Genomic DNA, 25,645 nt, shown 5'->3' with positions numbered 1-25,645 from the left:
TTGTTGTTGTTACCTTCTTCCATGTCTGTTGTACGGAATGCGTACACTGACATAAACTCTTTTATTGGCAAACGGAACAACTGAAGTATAAAGTTGACGAGAAGCACTTTAGGAGAGGGAGAACCTTCCCCAAGACCATGGGGCTTTACCTTTGCCATAGAATTTTAGACGATTCCTTGAGGTAGATAGATAGATAGATAGATAGATAGATAGATAGATAAATGAATAAATAGATAGATAAATAAATAAATAAATAAATAAATAAATAAATAATGAATAAATAAATGGATCTCGGCGATGATCCCCATCATCATCAAAAATCTTATTACCACCTCCCTTTGTTGTCAAAATCAGTTCATAATTTTCCCAGTAATATTGCTGATAGACGATACAAGTTCAAAAGGTCAATGAACCATATACATATAATAATCACTTTAATCACAAATTGTGATATGCAGGCGAGACATCGCTTGGCGTTTGCCTTGTGTATTTGCTAAATCAGAAATTGGTTGACATGGTGACCATCTTTGCATCTCATTATTGATTTAGGCCTATATGACAAGTGAAGTGCCCTAGGGATGAGTTTTTGCTTTCCCCATCCTTTATTTCTGTATGTAATTATATTTTAGTGAATTTATCAGTGAAACAGGCGTGTGTTTGATTATAATGATTATATATGGCATGATTTTAGTGATGATCCTGAAAATGGTGTCAGTTAATACATTATAAGCCAAAGAAAAATAAATGATATATATTATGTAAATAGTTTTTGTTTCAGTTGTAAATGTCGGGCTAATCTATCACGTTCTCATGGGAAGATTTCCATTGCGGACAATAAAGTAATCAATCAATCAATCAAAGAAACTTACTAACATATTACTAATAAAAAACAAAACAAATGAACAAACAAACAAACACTGGCAAAGAGACAACACCCATGCATGGTATAGAAGAATACCCCTTCACCAAACTATCTGCTCACCTGTCTGAATCTGTATAGTGCTATGCTTCAATGTTATGAATAAAGCAATGGAATAACTATTTGACAAGTACTAGTAACTGAACTCAAAGTCTAACTTCGTTCTCCCAGTTGTCACGGGTTTTATGTACAACTACGAGAAATGACAATAAAATGCGTATATTGTATAATAATATATCGATACAGTGAGAGAGGATTGTCGCACTATATAATTATATATATAATGTGTACATTCAAAGATGTGTGTATATATGCCTATATATATATATATATATATATATATATACATACAATGTGTGTATAATAATAAATTGACTCATCTTATTTACGATGCTTGCAAAATAACTCACGTGCATGGAGTTTACTGATATTTACATGTGTACATGCAATGTAATATTTTTATTTGTTTTATTCGCAGCTATACTCTTATTGTTTTTGTTTTTACCAGATTCAGATTCATAAATCACTGATTCCTGAAGGGGCAAAATATTTTAATAAAATGGTGGCACACAGGAATGAGTGTGTGTGTGTGTGTGTGTGTGTGTGTGTGTGTGTGTTTGTGTGGTTTTGTGTGTGTCTTTGGCAGTCATATTAGTTTCGTGAGTCATTCTTTTAATGAAATGATGGGCTCTCGACTTGATAGTTGTTCAAGAAATCTTTCCCATTGCACTTTAAAGATTGATGCTTTCACTAATTGTATTATAACGTTTGAAACCCATGTGGTGCATGACAATTAGGGAGACACGATCCTCTGCAGGTCTATGAATGGGCGAAAGAAATTGAAGTGGGACTCCTGAAATTTCAAACTTGCCGCAGGAATACAGTCGATAATGACAGAACCATATGATTTCTCGAAGGGACTTGTCGGGAATGCAGTGATCATTACAGGCCTAGAAGCACTTGTCAAGCGCTTTCAAAAGAAAGTACAGCTTTCATGCCGCAGTTTGAGCGAAGATGATACGCCAGGAATACCAGGGCTGATGTCGAAAACAAAAGCTGCTTGGGAACATGCATACCGAAACGCATTTTCTGCTTGTAGATTCCATGCAGCAGCAAGCTAAGCTGAGCGTGCAATCACGATGTTTTTGTAACCTCATTTATGACTCGTGTATTATAATACTTTTAATGGTAATACCACACCTGTCATTTTGAAGTAAATTCTTCTTGTTGTTGCTGTCTTATGTATTTTGGCTGTACTATGCTGACATAAAAATGTGATCAATTAACACTTCAAATCTTATCACTTTCCCCCTTTTACATATAGACCAGTTTCTACATACACACTCTCACACGCGTGAACTATAAAATCCAAACATATTAAAGTGATATAAAAAAAGGTTTCATACCAATTCAAATTCCATGCACAAACTTTCACTCCAACTTAATAGACCACGTGAAATGCTCACCAAGCTCAATAAACAAACCGAATGACTCATCATGGAAATATTATGGATAATAATCATGACACTTTTAATTGAAACTAATACTACTATTCTATACCAACAATCTGTATAGCTATAATGATCGCTTGATTGACAACAGCATGCGGAAAAGCAGAGAAAAATATACAATTTAGCATATCATACATGACATACATATCCTTTTTATGGAGACACCACTGTATTGGAATATGTGAGAGAAACTTCTAGAATATGTACTGAGGTGACCTCTTCTACCTTTTTTTTTTGCGTGTTTTGTTTTAATGCGTTAATCTGCGAGATGGTAATGCGGGTACAACCGAAAGGCCAATTTGTCCTTTATTATGCTATTTGATTTCACGAAGCAGATTTATTTGACTTTTTTGTTAAGCGTTGGACATGTAAGGCACTTTGAGGAGAATAACGGCTGCTTTCTAGGACTACAGAGTACATAGGCGGAATCCTGATGTAAGCTTGAAAAACTCTCGGCTACACTTCGGCTTACAATAAATGGTAAGTGTTCAATTATTCAATTGTTTGATCTCTGCTAGATTCAAATGCAACTGAACACGGACATTCAGAAACACGAAGTGACATCAGATTTACACGACCTGTCAAACAAAACAAACCAAGAGAGCAATTACTAGAAAAATCTCTCAAACAAGCCGTAGTGCGCGGCAGTTATAGTTGGAGTAAAATCTATATAACACGTCTCCATGTTGAAGTAAACTGTGCTTTATAGCAAACTGTGCAACCTGGTAAGTGTGCACCAACAAGGTTCAGCAACCGTCATTGGATAGACTATTGAGCAGAGAAATGACGGACAGAGACGTGAACTGCTTTTAGATCTAATCGGGAGATGTTTGTCAGAATGGCAAGTTTTCAATATTTGGGGGGGGGGGGTTGTATTGTAAATATTTATTACTGAAATACTTAGAAATGGATGAAACTTTCACCTAATCATCCTAACAAATTCAATCGAACCCTCATCACAGAAAGAAAAGGTTTCCTATTTGGACTCACTTTTTTCCTCCTCTACAAGAGTTAAGTTTTCTTTTTTTTTTTCATTAAGCATGCTATGAAAGTAAAGCTGCAGCAGCACGCGATGATTTTGAAGACAAAGAAATGTCAGCAGGGGGAAATTACGTTCAAATGTCAGTAAAAAACCCAAATAAAATTGACAAATTGTCTGACAAGTGACGGAGTCATCTTCATGGAAAGGTCCAAACAAACTGTCCCCAGTCTTGTGACATTCGGAATTTTTCAAGGAAATGTGCTTCATGCTAATCATATTCCGAAAGACGTTTATCTTAACTTAATCATTTCTCATTACTTAACAGTGGTGTATCTTAACCAAAATCACCAAAAAGAAAGAAAATGATAATATACAATTGAGTGATCTTCAAGATGTACAAAAACCCAAACAAACTTAACTACCAATCCAATTGATTACAAACATAGTATGAACCATGCGACTAATCTAACAGATTTAATTTATATACGGAGACCACGATATGTTTGTAATTATGTATGCATTTTGTTCAATGAGATTTCATTGCATTTTTCTGTTAAGAATAATATTTATGATTTGTTGTCATTTTCGGGATACATTTTTCTCATAATAATCTTCCATATGACATTTGCATGTGAACGCCAAGAGTGAAATAGAAGTGTTAGCTACCTTCCAAATTGACAACATTCAAGTCAATAGCTGGTGGGCTATATATGCGTGACCATTTCACTCAACTACTCAACTACAGGCTGGCGGGGAATTTGGCAAAGGACTTACGACTAGCCCGTGAAGGCTCACCGACTGTCCCTGCCCCAGGTGCCAGCAAATTGCGACGTGATGAGGAAATTATTATCGAATCAAGGGGATGATTTTTTTTTTACCAAGGCTTGATTAAAGTGAGAATAGGAAAAGAGAATGGGAGAATCGAAGAGAAGTAAAGGCAGAGAAGAAAATCACTATAATCACGGGAAGCTTAAAATAAGAATAAACGTACAATTAGGAAAATACACAATAATACACTCGTTTAAATACAACCCTAGAACCATTACCATAATTACCGTTTATGTAAACGTGGATTACAAAGGCAAAGTAGTTGTTTTCGCGAAGCGGCTTAAAGAGCACTAATGTTAGATTATCATCGAGAACGTCAAAGTTGAAACAGAGTTGGGATCATCACCAGTGACAGTCGATCATAGAATCGGATTTGTTTCTTCGCAGTCTCTCGCATAATTACGATTTAGGAGCAAACATGCTAAATTCATAAATCTAACGCTAAAATGAATTGAGAAAACCGCTCCTCTTTTTATCTACCAAGAATATAAAGAGGGGAGAAAAGATGGATGCAAATGTCGTTGGCCAGTGATTTAATGCCAGCGAATGTATAAAAAGCATAACTCAATAGGAAAATCTGTACTGAATCTATCTAATCACAGATGAAAAAAAAAATGCGTTAACTACCGAGGATAACCAAACGTTTGTTCACAAGCATCGTCTTTTTCGCACGCATATATACACAAGAAGCCAATCTAATGATTATCATTTTTCAAAAGAGAAGGAATAAGTCCCGAAACCTACAACTGTAAGTCAAACTTCAATTGCTATGGGCAATGGTAACGCCCTGTACAACTAAAATAGAACCTAATTAAGGATACATTACACTTTTACCTATTCATTAAAAAAAGTAATCATTGTTATATTGTTGACATAGATTACACTGGAATCATTCCTCGATATATGCAAGGTTTTGAGATCTGATATCTAGCGATATTCCCATTAAATTCCCAATAGCATTTCCCAAGAACTCCATTAGATCTTCTATTACATTTACATAAACCAAATGCATCTTAATAAGGTAATGTTACTGACTTATGAGTCAGAGACAAAAGTAATTAGAGATAAAGGAAGTTGATTAGATAATATACTCAACACCAACATTATAGATTTCCACGCAAACAACATGAAAATAGATAATGCATCTGACACGGTAAAGAATTGTGAAATAAAGGTATCTTCTGTGGCTGTTTTTTTGTTTGTTGTTGTTGTTGGTTTTTTGTTTTTTTGCTGCGTTGTTGTTGGGATCGATTCAACGCTTCCATCAATAACTCAAGTGGTTACAACACACAAAATACACACAAGCAAATCAATATCTATGTTGATGTACACAATGACGTTTCCGGGCCTTTGTACTAGAGGCATGACGTTTTCGAGTGATTTAGAATGGCAGCTCTTGTTTGGTATCAATCTCATATCCCGTTTGTTTGTTTGTTTTTTTAATCCTGATGTTGACATATATGTGTTTTATTTCTGTTATCAAAGCAGGTTCATGAAGTAAGGAAAGACATTGCATAATTATGCGAACTACAAGGAGTTATCTCCACGATAATCATTACACACTTGGTTCAAACTATGGGATCAGGGATGACTTGATAACTTGTCAGCTGTGAAAACAAACTTCGGTTTGTGTATTTTCTTTCCAATTCCTTTTAGGTCAAGCCAGATAAGTAAGGCGTGTGCATTACGGTGACGACATTTATCCTCAGTAAGGATTTCCGCGCTTTAGTTTGTCTCACGCAAAACTGAAACCTTTTGATAAATTTTACTTTCAATTATCTATCAATATCTAAGGAAAGAAAGGTGTACACAGTGCCTGACTTTCTTATACTTGGTATCGATATGTCAAAGTATCTCTGTTGATCATTGAGATAAGTACACTGATTTGCATATTTCCGTTTATCTGCTTGCTTTCCAAGATGAGTTGCACACGAAATAAAAAATAAAAACACACACATACACAAACAAAGAGATATGCAACCATCTTACAAGAAAAACATGGCCTTTGTTTTTACTCTTCGAAGTAAATGGAACCATTATCATTATAATATAATTACAGCAACTTGTAAATAAAAAGCCTGAATATTCACTATTACTAGTGTTTTAGATCTTTAGTGTTCTAATGTTATCATTAATTCATTAACCATTAGGGGGAAATTAAACTAGAGACTTGTTTATACGTCAGCTCACTTACCGTTACTTCAAGTATCGCCATTTATTTATAAAATGGGCACTTTGTTCGAGCAGATATAGTGTTCTTATCATCACATCATGATTGTTTTAATCCGTTTATGTTGTTTCCCCCAAGATTATCTCCAGAATTTTACATGAGGAGGGGATGTAATGAATACCTTATTCCTTTGCCACATCATGGGAATCTTGTAATCCATCAGCGGGTCATGATAGCGTCGAGGCCGTCCCAATGAATTAATAAAAGTAACGCATGTACTGGCGGAATCACAATGTACTTAAACGTGCATAACCTGGTAAGTCGGGTCGTGAAAAGCTAATCACGGCACCCTATTTGACACAGATGGTTCAACCATTACACGCTAAATCCATTTAAACAGAACAGAAAAGCAAACAGGCAACAAAATGAAGGGAATTAGTTCTTACTTGAATCTGGGAAAATTAGAATTAATGGGAGTCCATTATGATTTCTTGCATTTTTTTTCTTTAGTTTGTTGAGCTGTTTGTTTGTTTTTTTTCGTTTCCTTAAAGAAGGGGGAACTTAAAATCCGCACTTTTTCTACAAACAAGCTACTCCAGCAATTAGCAAGATCCAGATTGTGGATGTCTCACTCCGTTTTATACATGTTATATAACAAATATTACACACAAACAATATGTACATGCAATATATATATATATATGTGTGTATATATATACAACATATTGTTTGCGTGTGATATATTTGGGGTTCTATTTTAATTCATGTGATTACGAACAGCAATTCCTTTACCTATTTGATTTTAGAAATTCCTCTCGTCTCGTCTGAAAGACAAATAAAAATATCAATTCAAAACTCTTTGCGCTGATTGGAACTAGCAAACTGTGTGGTTCTAAAATGAGATGGTGCCGTTTTTCTAGGCCTCGAGTTGCTTGCTCTCTCTTTCTCTCGGTTGAAATGAGTTGACGAGATGACATCACGACGAGGTGTCCTTGTAGAGCTATAAGGAACTCTCAATCTCCGCAAGTTGGATCAACTGGAGGGGGGGGGGGGAGGAGAGTGACGGTCCGGTAAGGGGTGTGGGAAAAATAGAAAATAGAAGAAAACATTTGATTTTTCATTTCATTGTATTTTCCATATCCAAGTAATATATTTTTTTCAGTTCATTTCATTTTATTTTCCATATCCGAACAATACAAAATTATTGCAAATTATCACAAATTATTACAAATGATTTCAAACAAGAATGGCGCCAAATAAAAGTAATGTAAAGGAGAAACGGTAAGTGATATGTCAGAAAAAGCAGAATGGCAGGGAAAAGAGGAAAGAGAGAGAGAGAAAGAAAGAAAGAAAAGATAAAAGTTAATAAGTTAATAAGGCAATCTAATTTGATTACGATAGAATGAAAATTATCCATACCATTATATTTTCAATGTAGTCGGCTTGAATCAAGGAATATTCTTTACCACGTCTGGTCACCTTTTCTAATTGCATAATAATGTATATTAAGGTTCCTCAAATACTTTCGAAGGAAGACGCCCAGCTTCATCTTTGGAATGATTTATATTAAGGTTATCAAGTAAGAGAACCTCGTTCTTGTCACTATAATCGAAACAAAGCTCATTTTAATGAAACCGCTAGATTGCTTTTTTTCTCTAATTACCGCCTCAACATGCCTCCATCATATTTATATGGGGATAGCATGGCGTAATAAAGTCTTTTCATACTGAATTAATGATCGCACAGACCCAAGACACCTTCAATAAAAGATGACGTTCTCCATATATATTACGGTGGAACGTGAACAGTGCAATTGAGAGAGACGTTGACCTAGATCAGAAGGTGGAGCCCGAAGGCTGTGACGGTAATTGTGTGTGTGTGTGTGTGTGTGTGTGTGTGTGTGTGTGTGTGTGTGTGTGTGTGTGTGTGTGTGTATGATATGTGTGTGTATTTGTTTGTGTGTCTTGCTCGTGTGTGTTGTGTCAGCAACCACCTGAAAATTGAGAAACGCATTTTCCGTCCTTTAAGAGTGTGTTTAGACAGATAACCTAGAAATTAAATGCAAGAATGACAAACTAATAGTCGACACAATCAGCATGGTTTTGATCGTGAGCAATGTACTGTGTATGTTATTACCAAACCATGCTCCCAACGTGCTTTGTTTTAGAGTAATAAGAAAATACATGTTAGACGGAGAAACAATATCAATAACACCCTTTCCATTGATATACCGTATCCTCCCCCAAAAACAAAACAAAACAAAACAAAACAAAACAACGGGACCCTCCGCAACGATAACTTTAAAATCGTGAATCAATCAAAATACAATTTCAGGGTATGAAACTATAACTTGTTACCCACATCTTCCAGAAAACCCTATCCGATCTGCTTCTGTGGTCAAAGAGAAATGAGGAGTTTTGTAGAGCATGTCAGAATCCCTTCCTTCCAAGTTCTGTCCATTGTGTTCACACATTAATATGCAGTTCCAGGAGCATCCAAGTGCTGAACTTGAAAGAATCAGACCCATAACATGCTGTACAATAATCCACAGTTCTCTGTAACTACTTAACCAAATTGTTTGGGATTTCCTGCAAAATAAAGGTAAGAGATATTTTTAGACCCTGAAGTAGCATTCAGATAGTTTTATCATATTGGAAGTTATTAATGCGAAAATCTAATCGTATTTTTTTTTTTTTTTTTTTTTTTTTAGGGGAGGGGGGACATACTGTACAGGTGTACTGATATTGATGTGATGTTTCATCTGGATTAGGGATCCAGCCATCAATGTGCATCGCGTCACAGAAAACAGGTGGATTCCTTTAACTCTGCGTGTTTTTAAAAGCCGAATCAAGATCTAAATAATGACCATGTCACAAGTTTGAATGGCTTTGCTTTACCATGTCCTTTGCTATACGTATACATAACGTATACAATATAAGTATGTATATAATATGTATATATGTATATGTATATATATATATATATATATATATATATATATATAGGCATATTCGAGAATTCGAGTGCGTTTAGGATCATCCACAAAGAGAATGAATATGATAATGGTTTGATGATCAATTTTTACCCAAGTATAGCCACATTCATACGCAATGACTCACTGAGAAAAACTTCTCACGAATTCCATGAAAATTAATCACCAGAAAAATGGCGTTATACTTTCCCTCCCAACAATGTTTACCTCACTCACCATGAAATATCTGGACAGACAAAACAAGCACACACAAAAAACCCAGAAATACAGAAGTGATCTTCATGGTATAATTTTGATCATGAACTAGGCCTACGAGCCGATATCAAGTTTCGTCTTTCTTCTTCATCGTACAAAAGGCGACAGTGTGTTTGGGTGTTGCACTAAGTACGCAATCTTGTATCGATCAAGGAAGTATACTGATCAATATTTTTGAAAAAGAGATTTAGTCTGTATCTATATCATAGAGGAATTCCCAATTTCTGTCCAGTTATGATAACGATAAAACAGACCATTATAAAAAAAACCAGTTGAAACAGAGTTCTTAAATATACTGTTTGGGGCTTTAGAGTATGGCTTTTAAACGACGTTATTTAAACAATCTGTTCCATGTGAAGAATTGGTCGTCAATAAATCATTCTAAATCTTAAACTTTCAATAAAGAATTGGTTTTATTCGACGAAAACATGAATGATTACCCCCATTTTAAAGAGATGAAAAGAATCCGAAAAGAAAAAAAAAGTCTTGAAGAAGAACAACCTTTCCATCTTATTTCATCAAGAGTGTTTTTATTTGGTTCTCTGCTTTGAGTAGATATGAATGAATTCTTCATCGTAATCCGGCGTGAAATACACGCGGGCATCATATGAAACGAAACATTTTCTGTGTGGCAAATGATGGAAGCAATTTTAAAGCTTGATGGTGTAAAAACAGAATAGAGCTTATATGACTAAGAAGAAAGTGAGGAAAATCCGATAAAAGGTGAGGATAGTATGCGAGAGATTTTTCCTGGGCGAGAGTTGCTCTAAAGAGTTTTTTTTTTACGTTGTTTTCTCCCACGTTTACGCCACAAAGCAAATAAGTGGAGATTATTTTGTGCGAGAAGGTGTCGACAATTTCGAGAAAAAGGTCCGAGTTTGTACGAATACGTAAGTTCAGATTTTTAAACATGCATTTCAAATCGATTTTTGACAAACCCGTCAAGATTCATTGAGCGTTTGGCCCCGGTGTCTCCAGCAACCACTGTGTACAGAAATATATGGTACAATGAAATTACTTTTTCTTTTCATGCAATCCAAATGTTCAATTTAGTCGCAAAAAAACAACATCACATTAACATGCATTTTTCTTTCTCTCTTCCCCGTTACTGTTTACAGATAAAATAGTTCTTTTGGCTTCTCGTCATAGGTTCGAATTATGGGCACACTGGGACATTTTGCTCAATTTGAAAATTGCTCTGTAGAGATGGTCATGTCGATGCTTTTTACATCATCTCTTGCAGAGCTGTCCTTGAAAAGATGTGACAGAGAGATATTAAGATGACATATTTGGTACTTATTGTGTTTGCAGTGCGATTTCTGCCGGATGTATCAGCGATTAGCACTGTTTGGCCAATAATGATTGGCTACTTTCTCTTTGTTCAAAATATTTCCAAGTGCAGTGGGCGTGGAAAATGGTTTGCTCCTTAGAGCAAAAATAAACAAAGTCAGCACGTGTCACAAAAGTCATCGCAATAATCAGCTCAAATAATGTGGGTATAATTTATCAATCCTCAATCCTCTGTAAAATAGCACCTATCAGGGTGGAAAATGTTGAATACATCCTAACATATAATGATTTTAATAATAATGATGATGATAATGATACATTATATTTGTAACGCGCTTAGATGGGGTTGTTTGCGTGTACTCAAAACAACGAAAACGGCAAAGAACACGCTGACATTCTATTTTGAAGCCAAGAATAACACTCCCTCACAACAACAACAACGACGACGACAACAACAACAACAACAACAACAACAAGCAAACAAACAAACAAACAAAACCAGAATTCACTTCCTTTAAAGAGATCATATTGGTCGTCATCCTTTCAAGGCAGTAAACATGATTTTGCCTGACGCATATAGAATGATTTCATCGATTTCCATGCAGATATGAGAATGCTTGCTACACACACACACACACACACACACACACACACACACACACACACACACACACACACACGTCTAAACGGCTCCACTGTTCAACCGGTGGGCCGTGAAGCTTTTTCAGGTGGGCCATGCACGATGTCGGTCAAAAAACAAACAACACAGATTTTAAAAATATTTGCATTTTATCAAACTGGTCCTCCAATGAGAGAGCCGAAGTGAGCCTCGGGTTAAAAAAAAAACAAACAAACAAACAAAAAACAAAACAAAACAAAACAAAACAAATACAAAAACTGAGAAATTGAGATAGGGTATGCATGCACTTAGGTACATTCATCAATCGTCCCATAGAAACATTGTCCATCCGATAAGAATATGATCTCTGAAACAAAAGAGTTGCTCACCGGAGGAAAAAAAAAAAATAAAACATTACACTTCTATTACCTATACCTATACCCTTACACCTTAACTTACAGCACCAGCCTCACAGAATCAAATTTTTCTTGCGGCTCTATATGTCCTCATATTTCCTCATACCTCTTTGCTTTTTTTTTTAAAGATATCTACCTTATTTATAGGTAAAGTGTGAAAAGTGTAAAGAAAATAGTTCACGATCTTTGTACTTTTAGCACTATCAACTAAGTAATTTTCTGATTTTCTTTATTTTTTAAATCAGAATTTATTCATTCTATTCTTTCTTCAATGTAAAATACGCGTAAGATTCTGAGTAAAAATTTGGTATTTTGATGAGGTCATATTACAGAACTTACCCAAGGAATCGCTAAGTTAAATTAAAGTTAAACATAAATAGACATAAGCGTAAGTTATTAAAAGTGACAACTTCGCGTCTCTTCAAAAAGTAATGGTGATCATATCGCACTCGTGTAATGTTCGTTATTCCGAAGGTTCGTTAATCCGAAGATGAAAGAAGGTTGGTTATTCCGAAACTTATTTCCCTATACCTTGATGTTCATAATTCGAAATGTAGGGTTCCTTAATCAAACTATCTATGGTGTTACTCCGAAGGTTCGTTATCCGAAAATGAATAAGATTTTTTTTCAAAAATGAAATAAGGTCGTTATTCCGAAGGTTTGTTAATCCGAACATGACATGAGGTCAGTTATTCCAGAGATTTGTTCATCTGGAAAAGGAATAAGGTCCATTAATCCGAATATGAAAAGAATGTGCATATAACGAACCTTTTTAATTACAAATCTTCTTTAGTTTTCGTATTAGCAAACCTTCGGAATAACGAACCGTATATCATTTTCAAATTTTCGAACCTATGGAATTATGAACCTTCGAAATAATGAACCTTAATTCATATTGATATTAAAAAGTCCTCGGAATAGCAAACCTTTAGAATAACGAATTGTAGCCATCGCAATCTCTTTATATGAATAATGAAATGTTGTCATATCACCTGGCAGTTTTTTCCGCCATGAAAAAAACCCCAAAGACTTCAGACTCTCTGCTGAAATGATATGATACATTTTCAACAACTTAACAAGAATATCTTACCTCCATAAATTACCCATGAAAAGAGTAAGCAGAGAAATTACTGCAATAACCATAGCAATGCTGCTATAGTTATGGTACTTATGGTACGTATGGTACTTAAGATAATGGCATAATTTTGTAAACGTGTCTACCAATCTTGGTTAAATTGTTACTTCTCGAATATCCATATAAAGTTGACGTTCCAAACAACATTCATCCTACTGATGATAGTGACATATGACGTTTTTCTTTGTTTCATATAATGTATATATAAATATATGTGTATATATATATGTATATATATACATATACATATACTATCTATATATATATATATATATATATATATATATATATATATATTCAAGAAGTACTTTTACTTATAAAAGCAGCGGCAACTTTTAATACCTGATTTTTTTTGTTTTGTGCGTGCGTGTGTGTGTGTGTGTGGTCATGTCAGTGTAAATCGATAAATAACAAGGGAAAAAAAGTAAACCTTTTCGCCAACCCATTCTTTGATCATTACGTACCTTGTAAAATAGAACAGGATGATTTGCATCATAATAACTTTTCCCTTGGCCTTTAATCTTCACCAAGCTATGTGTAAGATTCGTTGGATTGTGTCCGGGGGGCAGGGATTATACCTATCTCTCACATCGCTGATCCTATCGACAGAGAGAGAGAGCTCGCCCAGAAACGAGATGATCCTCCAAACCGCGCTAAAGTGGTTGGCATTTTACACAAGAGGAGCCCCAATTACCAGATTTTCCTTGTCTCAAAAAATTCAGGAAAATGCAAATTGTGATGAAAGCACTCAAGCAAACAAACAATAAATATATATATTTTTGTTTATGTGTGTCATTTTTTTTATCAAGGATTTGTGTAAAGGCAACGAAAGGAATTCTGTTTTATAAATGGTTCAGCAATGGTCAGTGCAAGACAGAGGGAGAACAGATGTATTAAGAAATATAACCGGCAGTTACATTTAAAAAGTGCACAAAAGAATACACATGACATAACTTTGTTAGGTGACAAATAAAAAGAAGAAGAGAGAAACAGATAAAAAATGAATCAATCAGTATAATTATATAATATACACGTAATAGATCCTGCACCCCTCTCCCAAACACACATGGAGCCCTACACACTCAAAAAACGTTTAGCTGCCCTTGATTTTTTATGTACACCTATAACACCACATTGATACCAGAACCAATTACCATTTCTGCCGGATGTAGCTTATACAGCCACATTTTGTATCACCTCCTATAAAGCCTACTATGAGCACCAAAGCCACCTTATTACTGCTAACTACCAGTTACCACTGTTGTTCTACTGACGGTCAGCCCTTTTCTCTCAGGTAATGAGATGTTATGTGAGCTACCACTACATGATTACACGAGTCTTACTACAACATTATGTACTACTTCAATATCTGCTGATTTCCCCTGTGCCACTTCGTCCGCTGTCTTTTGCTTCCTCATAAAACCAGCCGATAAACTTACCATTCCCCTGGGTGTGAAGTCTCGCAAAATGGATTGTGTTAATCATGTTTCGTTATGTGACATCATCAGGAGCAAGTTAAGAGGAATAAGACTTGCAGAATGCACATGCTACAAAACGTTTTTTTTTTTTTTTTTTTTTTTGGGGGGGGGGGAGATTATTGACTAATGAAATTGATCCCAATTTAAGGCACATTTGAGAAAACAACAACAACGACAACAACAACAAATGAAAATAAGAGGGAGTGACCGCCCGTAAAGGGATTGGACTATCACGTCTATAGATATCGTTTTGGACTTTTGATGGAAAACATTGTCGTTCACAACCTTATTGAAATGTGCACGGCATTTATTCAGTCCGATACCAGCCGAGGAGATTATGAAGTGCCAATGCGCTGCGACTTGTCGGCTTTTTTGTTTTTTGTTTTTGTTACCGAATGCATCAATCCTTGCTATGCTTTTATCATAGCGACCAAGAGAGTCTGCTGTTGAAGAAGGTAGAGCACTATCACATTACAGAAATTCTGCCGATCACCAATGTTTTAATTTGTCCAATAAAACAATAATTTTGCTTCTGACAAGGCCCCAAACATTCAAGGCCTGAGGCCTTCCCAGATATGGTAACATTATATTAGCATCATGTCAGTTATCAAATGCCAAAACGGAACATGAATTAATTTTGTTTTTAATATTGATTAATTTTATTATGATTTATAATTAATATTGTTTTCAGAGTGATCCACGTCCTACAAGCTCCACTTTTCAGTAGATCACTCTTTTCCATTGCTATATTTACTTTTTGTCCCCATTGCCAAATGTTCATTTTTTATTTCATAATCATTCTTGCATATTATTATATTTGTATAATAAGCCATTTCGGAGCTAGCTCATGGGCACATTGGTCCGAATGACCTTTCTTTTTTTTCAGTCGGTTAGAGGCACTCCGCTCATTTTTGAGCGACATAATACGTAAACTTTGCGTAACAAATATTATGGAATTCATTGAACCTGTCCAAACAAAGAATGAACTTGCGTAGACCAGACGACTAGAATGATTCATAAATTAACACTTGAGAATGCATCCATTTCATTATTTTGCTTTGAATGTATTGACAATCTCTTTCTATTGATATTGCCAAATACCACTTTTGACGTCAGGTGGATGTGCTGGCAAACAGCATTTATAAGGATTACATGAATAATCATTACATCACAGATGCTACTCCCCAGTGAATTTAAAAACCAACATGCTTGTTGGTATGAATAACCTTTCTTCTGCTCATGCGTAAAGTGGAACTGCGAACTGGCTTATTGTAAAACATGTAGTTTGTATTATGTATTTCTTTTGGTTGGCTGGAAGTACAGTAAAATTAAATTGAAAAATTGAATTGAAACATAATAAAGCCTTACAAGGAATCATTCAATGACATTCTTTCAGTGTAAATTTGAGAGCGGTATTTGACCGTAGGTTCATAATTATTTGTCCACGTACTCCAGATTTGATGAGAGGTTTATGATTTACTAGTTTTCTGTAGTATCTTTAAAGCAGAAATTTATAGAGAATCTAGAAATATGACAAGTTTGATATCTACGGAAACTTTACCCCCAAACTGTTTTTGAGATTGAAAAAACACCCAATTTCCATGACCACGTAGCTCCGTTCGCTACAAGAAACATCGGATTTGAGCGACGTCACCAATGTGTATGAGCTGATTTGCCGTACGGCTATATGAGACCCGCTCTGGCAAAACCCGAAACTTCTCAGCAAATGTGATTTCGCGCTACAGCCCGAAAAAGGTCAAAAATGACCTCAGGGACCAAATTGACATTTTGGTATCACGTTGTAGGGGAAATTTTCTAGTTTCTGATTGATATCAAACACATTTCGAAATACAACCTACAAAATGTGGAATTTTGAAGAGAAAAGTGGGATGTCAATCTCAAAAGTTGGCCAAAATCTTACGTCTAAAGACCATATCCCCCTTCGCTTACGGCGAAAATGACTGTTGTTTTGGCGATCGTGTCTTAGATATTCTGCGTTGAACTCTGACACATTTGGTACCTACAGAAACCTCTACCTCTGCTTATTCCAAATATGGTCATGGCATGATGTCATGCTACTCACTTTCATTCATAAATTCGTCTGAAACATGCGTAAGTTTATTCAAATCGTCTCCCAGACGCGTAAACAGCCTTGTTACCAAGACACTTGAACGAATTACGTGCAACCTACGTGTTATACTATTGGGATCGCTGCAGCAGCGGTGCATGCTTGCATGCAACACGTGTATCGTGACTGCTGCTCAGCACCGAAATGATGCAGTTTCCCGCTTTGTTAGACTGTTTTTTTAACAAGTTGAGGTAGAAATTAGAATTTAAACCAACACACAAGAGAAAAAGAAGGTCACATTTATCTAACAAACTTTCATCATGCCATTTCGAAGAAGAATCAAGCTGAAATCACGGCATCAAGGAATACCTCTTCACTGCCGATTCTGCTGGTACTGTTGTGCGTACACCTGATCACGGCGATCGCGAATCTTGAGCTGATTACGGTAGGTTTTGTGCTTTTCAAACGTCGTATTTCCGTAAATTTATGGGTGTAAAAATGATTTCCAATCAATTACAGCTCTTTGACTTAGTTATCATCCTTCATGAGTATTTAAGATTACCTCAGCAATACGCAATTCCCCCACAATGATCGATTTGTTGTGTCAATAATAACAGCAAATTGTGGCTGTACGAAGGAACAGCTGATCACGGCGATCGTGAATCTTGAGCTGATTACGGTAGGTTTTATGCTTTTCAAACGTATTTCCGTAAATTTATGGGTGCAAAAATGATTTCCAATCAATTACAGCTCTTTGACTTAGTTATCATCCTTTATGAGTATGTAAGATTACCTCAGCTATACGCAATTCCCCCACAATGATCGATGTGTTGTGTCAATAAGAACAGCAAATTGTGGCTGTACGAAGGAACAGCTGATCACGGCGATCGTGAATCTTGAGCTGACGACAGGTTTTGTGCTTTTAAAACTTTGTTTTTCCGTAAATTTATGGGAGTAAAAAATGATTCCAATGAACACAAACAAACAAACAATTTCACGACGTAAATAGTTTTGGCGGACGATTTATTCTAGATTGACAACAAATTACACACCAATTTCCTGAAAAGTGTACACAGTTTGCCTATAGATACGTAAATCCCACTGGGTTGCATACACATTTGGTGACGTCGCAGATTTGGCACTTTTCGTAGCCGTATCGAACTTTTTCCAGTGCTCAAATTTGGTAAAAATAAAGATTCTTACATTCAAAGCAGAGACAACTTTATTGCATGATTTATGTCAGAAATTAATCAAAATAACATTAAATGATAGAAAACAGTTTATATGATATTATTTCCTATAAATGTCTTCTTTAACAGTAATCAAATGTCTTACTGATCCACCAGATAACGGATATTTCAGATCAGTCGTCGTGTATATTGTGATTTTTGTTTGTTTATTTTTTAGCAAGGGTGAATAAGAATTGCAAATTGATCGAGTTGTATCTTTATCTAAATGTTACCCACATCCTTTGCGACAGATCTGCACTGGACAGCCGATTTTGCACTTTGTGAATCAAATACTGTGTGAATGAAGGAGTAATCCCATCTACATGATTGAACGTCTTAGTGATTAGCGTATTCTTTATATTCGAAATAAGAATTTATTTCCGTGATACCGAGATGATCAGAGTACTTGCCTGAATACGTGTATACATGGCCTAGAAAATTATAAAGACTGACCCGCTTGACCACAATCACAATTAGTAGTTCACCAGGCCTATAAAAAGTATTAGACATACTGTCTTCATATCATACCAGCTGTCAGGGTGCTCCAGGAAACGATGTCTATTTTCATGATTAGCTGTGCAAAGTCATATCCCCAACAATTTTGGGCATACAGGGTCTCTATACCTTTAACACAGTGAAGTATAAAAGCAAAGGTTCTTTCCGCGCCCGACAATGAGACTTGGTAGGGAGGAGTACTGCCTAATCCATTCATCAGCTCCCAGTATATGTAGTTCATATGTCGGCTTAATCAAACAGACTGCATGGAGGACTCTCCTTAGTTGTATTTTCTTTTTAACTGTGAAAATTCAAAATCTATGCTGAAAAGGGCAACCATACAGGGCGTCGTAACTACCAAGCCGAAAACTAAGAAATGAACCAATCAAATTTCATAATATGAAATTTGCTTAATCTATATATTATATAGGTTAAGCGTTAACTATCCCGGTTAATATACCATACCATGAACTGTGCTCATTTACAAATTACAATTTGACACGTTGATCAACAAGAATGACAGAATATTCATTAAAAAATGTGAAAAGCGGACACCAACAACAGCAAAACTCAGGTCGAGCAAGCAGGCGCACATAGAACACAAAGAAGAATGATAAAGAATATATATGAAAATATAGACGTAATAAACGAGTTATCTGAGAGCGATGGATTATGCAACGGTAATAACAATAATCATACCGCGAAAGGAATTGACTACAGTTAAAATCATACCCGTTCAAAACTAGGAAATTTCATAGCAACAATGTCGAGTCGATTGGCACACAATGAATGCAATTACGGAGACGAGAAGATGGAATGAGACGCATTCAGAGAGAGAGAGAGAGAGAGAGAGAGAGAGCAGGAGAGAAATAATTATATAGACAGAGAGTGAGAAAAGGAGGGAGACGAAAGAAGAGCGAGAAAATGAATCAATGGGCCACAAAGTGCGCACTTGTATGTAATTGCAACCAAGAGCGTAATTATCTAAAATGGAACCACATTGGTTACAAGGTATCTGTCATCATCAATATCACAAGTGAGAATGATCTTAGACCCTGATCTCTCATACTCAATGAGTAAGACTGGACTTCATTAGTGTAGTAGTAATGCGGATTTCTGATCTTTGTTTAGACTTATAATGGCAATTTCAAACATTTCATTTTTTTCTTTCTTTGTATGAGGAGGTATGCCATGGTATTACCGTTTGTTGTTTGCTGTTTGCTGTATGCTGTTTCCAGATGATGTATCTGATTCAAAATATGTTCCCCCGCATTCGGTGTTTAAAGATGCTACCTTCATTAAGTAAAAATATTTTCTTTGGTCTCGATAGTATCATGTAGTAAAAAATAACCTTATTGTATGGTTCCACGAAAGTGTCTAGAACGAGGATGAAACTATGAAGATACTGCTTTATAGCAGAAAGTTATGGAAAAAAGTATGAATGACTTTTCAACTCTATCAGGTCTTGCAGGTCTTTCTTTTTCGTTTTTTTTTAAAGTATTGATTTAAAAAAAAAAATCTCAGAATGTCCTTGAGGATAAACGGAAAGCAGACAAGCCGGCCACGTGCCAGTCACTTGAAAAATACATGCCAGTCACTTGAAAAAGACATGCCATTCAAATTATTCATGAAAAAAGATATTCCTGCTCAATTGCATTCTCGGCATCGTTTATACAGTCCTTTGTAAGAGAAAGCAATTATCCTGGTGATAATGCGTTTTGAGAGTGCGGTTTTACAGGTGGGTCTCGTATGCATTATGCCACGGCATTCATAGTTTATTGACATCTACTTTGAGAAGATAACTCCAAGACTGATATATTGCAATGCATTTGAAAAATCAGTGGAATGCAAACGTTGTCGGTGATGACAAAGGATTGATGTCGCAAATTGGAAAATAGGAAGACAAAAAATCATCAATAAATTTCCTCCATACTGATTGGATTGATGTCTAAACATGACGCGACAAATTTCATAATTCGTATGATAATTTTTGAAACACGTGTCTGTCTCTCTCATACTGACATCGTGGAATATTATGGCTGACATAGCTATTAATACAAGTATGGTTATTCTAGGAAATTTGAAGACTTTTTTGAGGGTTCACTGTGAGAATTTTTTTTTTCAATGGTGTGCATATATTTATTATGGTGGGTTTAGATGGTAAATATTTATCATTCTGAATGAAAACGCAAATAAACATACATCGTGTGCATAGTACTGTCGGGACACTTTTTTTCGACAGGAAACGTCATTCAATATGTATCAAATGTTATTGAATTCTGTTAAATGAATTCCACAGCAACATATTTAGAGACACAACTCCAACGACAAGGCGGTGATGGTGCTGATGCTTTTCACGGGGTCCTGTACCCAATATACTAAGATAGACCTAAAATTTACAGGGTAAATAGATTTTATCTATACATTATACAATTGCTTGGTTTAACGTGGCTTTTTTTTTGGGGGGGGGATTTTAGTGGCCGTATACTGCAGATGGCAGCTATTTAAGGCAGGTTGGACTATACATGTATACGTATGCATAAACGCCCACGCACACGAATTAACACGTATTGCACATTGGTGTACTTAAAAGGAATTCTACTCAGCAAGGAATCAAAATCTGAAGTCCTGTTGACGCGAACATCTTGGGATGATTTTTCCCCACATATACTCTGTCAAAGAAAAACAGATACTCTAAAAACACACAGATTTACTTTACAACCACTTCAAACAATTTCAGTGACTACTTTTGAAATCTAGTATTAAAAGACATAGGCTCTACTCTCAAGAAATCAAAATTTAAAAAAGAAATGAAAATGGAAAGTTCTGACATAAAAGTATAGGCCTATTATGCTCTCACAGTATCAATCTTAACCATGTAGGGTTTTGTGTGATACAAACGTTCCAGAAACTACACTACGTACTGTTGGAAACAGCTTTAGATATGACTTGTCAGCGATTCTTGGAGAAAAATCAAAGTGGATGTGATGGACAAACATTTTGTAAAATGATTGTTGGAAGATCCATAGGATGTGATGCCATACGTCAGGTAACGTGTTTCCAATCTTGTGCAAAATTAAATGATAAAAATGTAATAATCAAGACGCGAGTGATCGCTCCATCGTCAATGAGTGATCTTATCCACACACACACACACACACACACACACACACACACACACAATGTGATATAAATGTACACACATGCATACAATTCAATTACTGTATTATGATGCATTTGTACACTCAGCAAAAAAAGAAAGAAAATGCGTTTTCAAGTTTAGATTTCTCATAGAATATTTGGCTGAAAGCTAATGTATTATATACCATATTGAAGGTAATTTATTTGGCTATCAACCTGGTAGATCATCAAAAAGGGAAATTGTACGCATGAGTGAACACCATTGTTTTTCTCTTCCAGAGCACAAAAGTAAAAATTGCAAAACTGAACAATTTGCCATTCATGAGTATGTGCTCTTCCATAGAATAAGAACAAACAAAAAATTCCACACAAAAAGAAACATGAATTAAGTTGCAAAAATAAACCTTTGATCTCTATGATATCTTTAAAGACCAAAAGATCAATGAAGGCTAAAAATAAAGGGGGAAAATAAAGCATCTTATGTCAAATCTATATTCAAATGAAATGACAGAAGTAATAATTAACAAAAATGGTAGAAATTTGAGGTTTTTTTTTTTCAAATTTGGAAATTGTAAATAATGTTCGGTTCTTGAAATTGTCACATGGATTCTTAAATCACTAGATTGAAAGAAATGAATAAAGAAATTCTGCTCATTTAACCATCTTTATGCTTATTATTCCCTTTGTCATTTGAAGTTTGACTTGACAGAAAATTTTTATTTTTTCCCCTTAGTTTCCCACTTTGTTTTCTTAGAGGTTATAAAGAGATAAAGAGAACAAAAACTTATTTTTCCTATTTTATTCATGTCTCTCAATGTGTTAAACTGGTCTTTTGTTGTCAATGTTATCGTAAAGGGCATTTGCAAATAAAAGAGAACTTGTCAATTTTTGCAATTTTTAATTTTGTGCCTTGGAGGACAAAATCGAATGTGCTTACTCATGCGAAAAGTTTTTTTTTTCTAATCAAGCTATTATCTTAATAGGCAATTAAATTACCTTTACTATGGTATATAATACATGGATTTTTATAAAAATCTTCCATGAAAAATATGACCTCGAAAAAGTGTTTACTTTCTTTTTTTCCTGAGTGTATATCCTTTCATTCACACAAACATTGTAAATGTCCAATGATCATAACGATAATGATTAGCAGAATTATTAAGTTTGTCATTCACAAAAACAGACCTTGAAAAAACACACTTAAAATAAATAAATGAACAAACAAACAAATGCAAAGAACTGCAAATAATCGCATTGATATATAGTCTTGAGCATGGCCGTATTGCCCGAGAGCCCGTTAGTTTTTTCAAATGCTACCTACGATTTTTTTTTTTTCATCTGGCAAATTTAGGCGGGAATGATCGTCGAACTTCTGGGATGGGTGGGTGTTCTTGTTTCCAAAACATGCGGACTCCTTCTGATCTCGGAGGAGTACAGTTGACGTACATCGCTCGCTAACGCTGCCTAGATTGATGTACATCCCTGGCATCATTTAACATCATTATGTGTCCAGACGTATTAATGTCATTTATTACTTTGAAATGATTATATCAATTCTAGGAATTTAAATGCAATCTGCTTATGAATAATGCAGCATAATGACGGTGAATTTACTGGTTCCCAATTATCCGCGCTTTCGAGACACTCGCAAACCCGTATATAGACTGCTCGATCAATATGTAATGTTGCTCGTTCCTGTTCCATAATGTATACACGCTTAAGATAACCTGCCAAAAGTACGTTCGTCTTTGTAGTATGCGATAGGTATGACTTATACTGGTATCAGCGATATCAGAGCATCACCGAAAATGGATGTATGTTTTCTCTTGAGACAAACGCTTTCGTTTTCAGTAGTTTCGTTCAACTGACTCCCCATGTCATATGATTACAATTGAGGCTTTAATCTGTCTCAGAAGTGGGCCTTTGTTTCGGTTTTTCAATTTTCAAAGGAGATTTACAGCAAAATAAGAATTGTTTCAAGTGACATCGATCATGTCGATGATATGTAATCAGACGCTGTCTTCAAATTAATGAAATTCTTCCGTCGAGATGTTTTCATTGCAACTGCATCAGTCGCAATAGAAGCTGTCTGTTATTCATTGAAAGCATGCACGTTATAATCGTGAGCAGCTTATTTTATAGTCATCCGAATTGTTGCTCTATACCCACAAGGCGTGATAAGGTATGATTCTGACGATGCTTACGAAAAATTACTTGTCATAAATATGATTTAGACCAGAAGAAAATACTTTTGAGATTTAGATTCTATCAACTTATGAGTTATAAAGTCAATTTCTTACAGGAGGGGGAGGGGTGCTTTTGGGGTTATTTTTTCGTCTAAAAATCAACTTCAATAAATAGATATTGACATCTAAAGTCAGGTAGAATGAATGTGAGAGTAGAGGTTCTGTTGTTGATGCAGTTAATTGTATACTTAGTAGTGATGAATGAATATTACTGTAAAGGGATTGTCAGTAAAATAAAAGGTAATAGTGAAAAAAATATGCGGTATATGAATTGTGATCTATGTTTGGTGAAATAATTGATCAGAATGTAAGGATTACGGAATTGATGTAAAGGTATTGTGTATTTGTTTTGTGCATTTTGTTTTCAGTGATGAAGAATAAAATATTCTTTAAAACAAAAAACAAAACAGAACAAAAATCAACTGGGATATTTCTTTTCATCCATTCTATGAGGTATCCGAGAATGACTCTGTTTAGCATCTACTCAGATATTATTTTGTAGACCATTCAAAATATAGTTCCCTTTAGGTGCTGATCCGTCAACGAATCTGAAAAATGGCTGAATGAACTCATAAGGCCCAACTCCGACCTGGTCATAATCACAATAATTGATTGCAACTCTCTATCATTGCAGATGATTCCAGCCAAGGCTGATTTCAGCTGCCCGTTTCAAACAAGATGAAAATAGAAAAAGTGCTAACTCACTATACGCAGGAGGCAAACAATGAGCGTCCCACGCCGTAAGAGGAATTATCTTTTCAACCCCTTCGAGCCCATCTCTAATAAGTGAGTTTTAAAGAAGCTGCACCATTAGACCGATCATCTCCTCAAGCTAAAGCTTGCGAGGCGATTTTTCTGTATATTTAGATTGATAACACTGATCTCGCTTTCGACACAAGGTAAACAACCTCTCACTGTATCCTCTTCATATCATTCTCTTTTGTGTGACTAACTCATCCCGTTTTATTCGTCCTCCCACTTTCGTACAGTGGATCTGCAACATCCTTGCCCCAACTCTTCTTTCTTCGCTCGATTGAAATCAAACAGAATGCTACGGCTTATTATTTCCAACAGGATTTTCCATTTTCAGTTGCATATATAGGTTCGATGTGCGGTGCTACCAATCTTTCCTCTCAAATATCACCCGTACTTGAGTTTTCACTAAAATGCAGTATTTACCCTACAGTATCTTTAAATTTAACAGCTGAGTACATTTTTAAATTCTCAGATTGTAGTCACCATGAACAATTACACTGTTTCGATATTATTTTATAGCAGGGGAACGTATGGCAGTGAGGTATTGACGGAGCCAATATTATTATCTCTTCGAGTCAGGGAACTACCCAAATGATATACATGACAACAACCCCAGGCATATAAAAAGGGGAAATGCACCTGAGACATTGAGGCATTTTTCTTGGCAACTTTCTCTTCTGCATCTCGTATGAATCCATATGTCTTAATAAGTTCAAATTTATTCATACTGCAAACAAAATAATGCAGAGTTATACTTGTTAATCGCATTATAACATGGGAAAAAACACTTATCCACTGGTTTCTTCCTAAACTCCGCTGACATGAAAAGACGTGCTAATGAAAATGTAGTAGTAAGAAAATGAAAAATTTAACATAATAATGACTTAATGAAGGAGGTGAAACCGATAATGATTTTAAACAAAATGAGACCGAGTTCAAAATATCACAAGCATGCATTAAAAAGACCCGTATGTGATAATGTTTTCGACGTTTCAAATTAGAATTTCGCCAAGTGATAGTTACATTTCTTTAAAAGAAATTCCGTCCAAAGTAGCGCAGGAAATCTATGCGAAATGAATGCAGAGCACTATAGATGATACCAGAAACGTTTGGCT

The 25,645-nt window shown here is 35.5% G+C and overlaps 1 protein-coding gene across 1 annotated transcript in view; it reads right to left on the bottom strand.

The window, feature by feature from the left end:
• Positions 1-5,336: 5,336 nt before the first annotated feature.
• LOC139732169 (uncharacterized) overlaps positions 5,337-25,645 on the bottom strand; it is a 65,252-nt gene continuing 44,943 nt past the window's right edge. Inside the window, exon 6 of the mRNA XM_071643038.1 lies at positions 5,337-7,446. Within this exon, the coding sequence (XP_071499139.1) occupies positions 7,411-7,446 (36 nt within the window). The 3' untranslated portion in view covers positions 5,337-7,410. The remainder of the gene's footprint in view (positions 7,447-25,645) is intronic.

Source organism: Diadema antillarum, unplaced genomic scaffold (assembly GCF_040938485.1).
Source record: "Diadema antillarum isolate AM-2024a unplaced genomic scaffold, OU_Dant_1.0 seq00000403_RagTag, whole genome shotgun sequence".
NCBI lineage: Eukaryota > Metazoa > Echinodermata > Echinoidea > Diadematoida > Diadematidae > Diadema > Diadema antillarum.
Note: the sequence above shows the minus strand (reverse complement) of the source record. Positions and strands in the feature narration are given on the sequence as shown.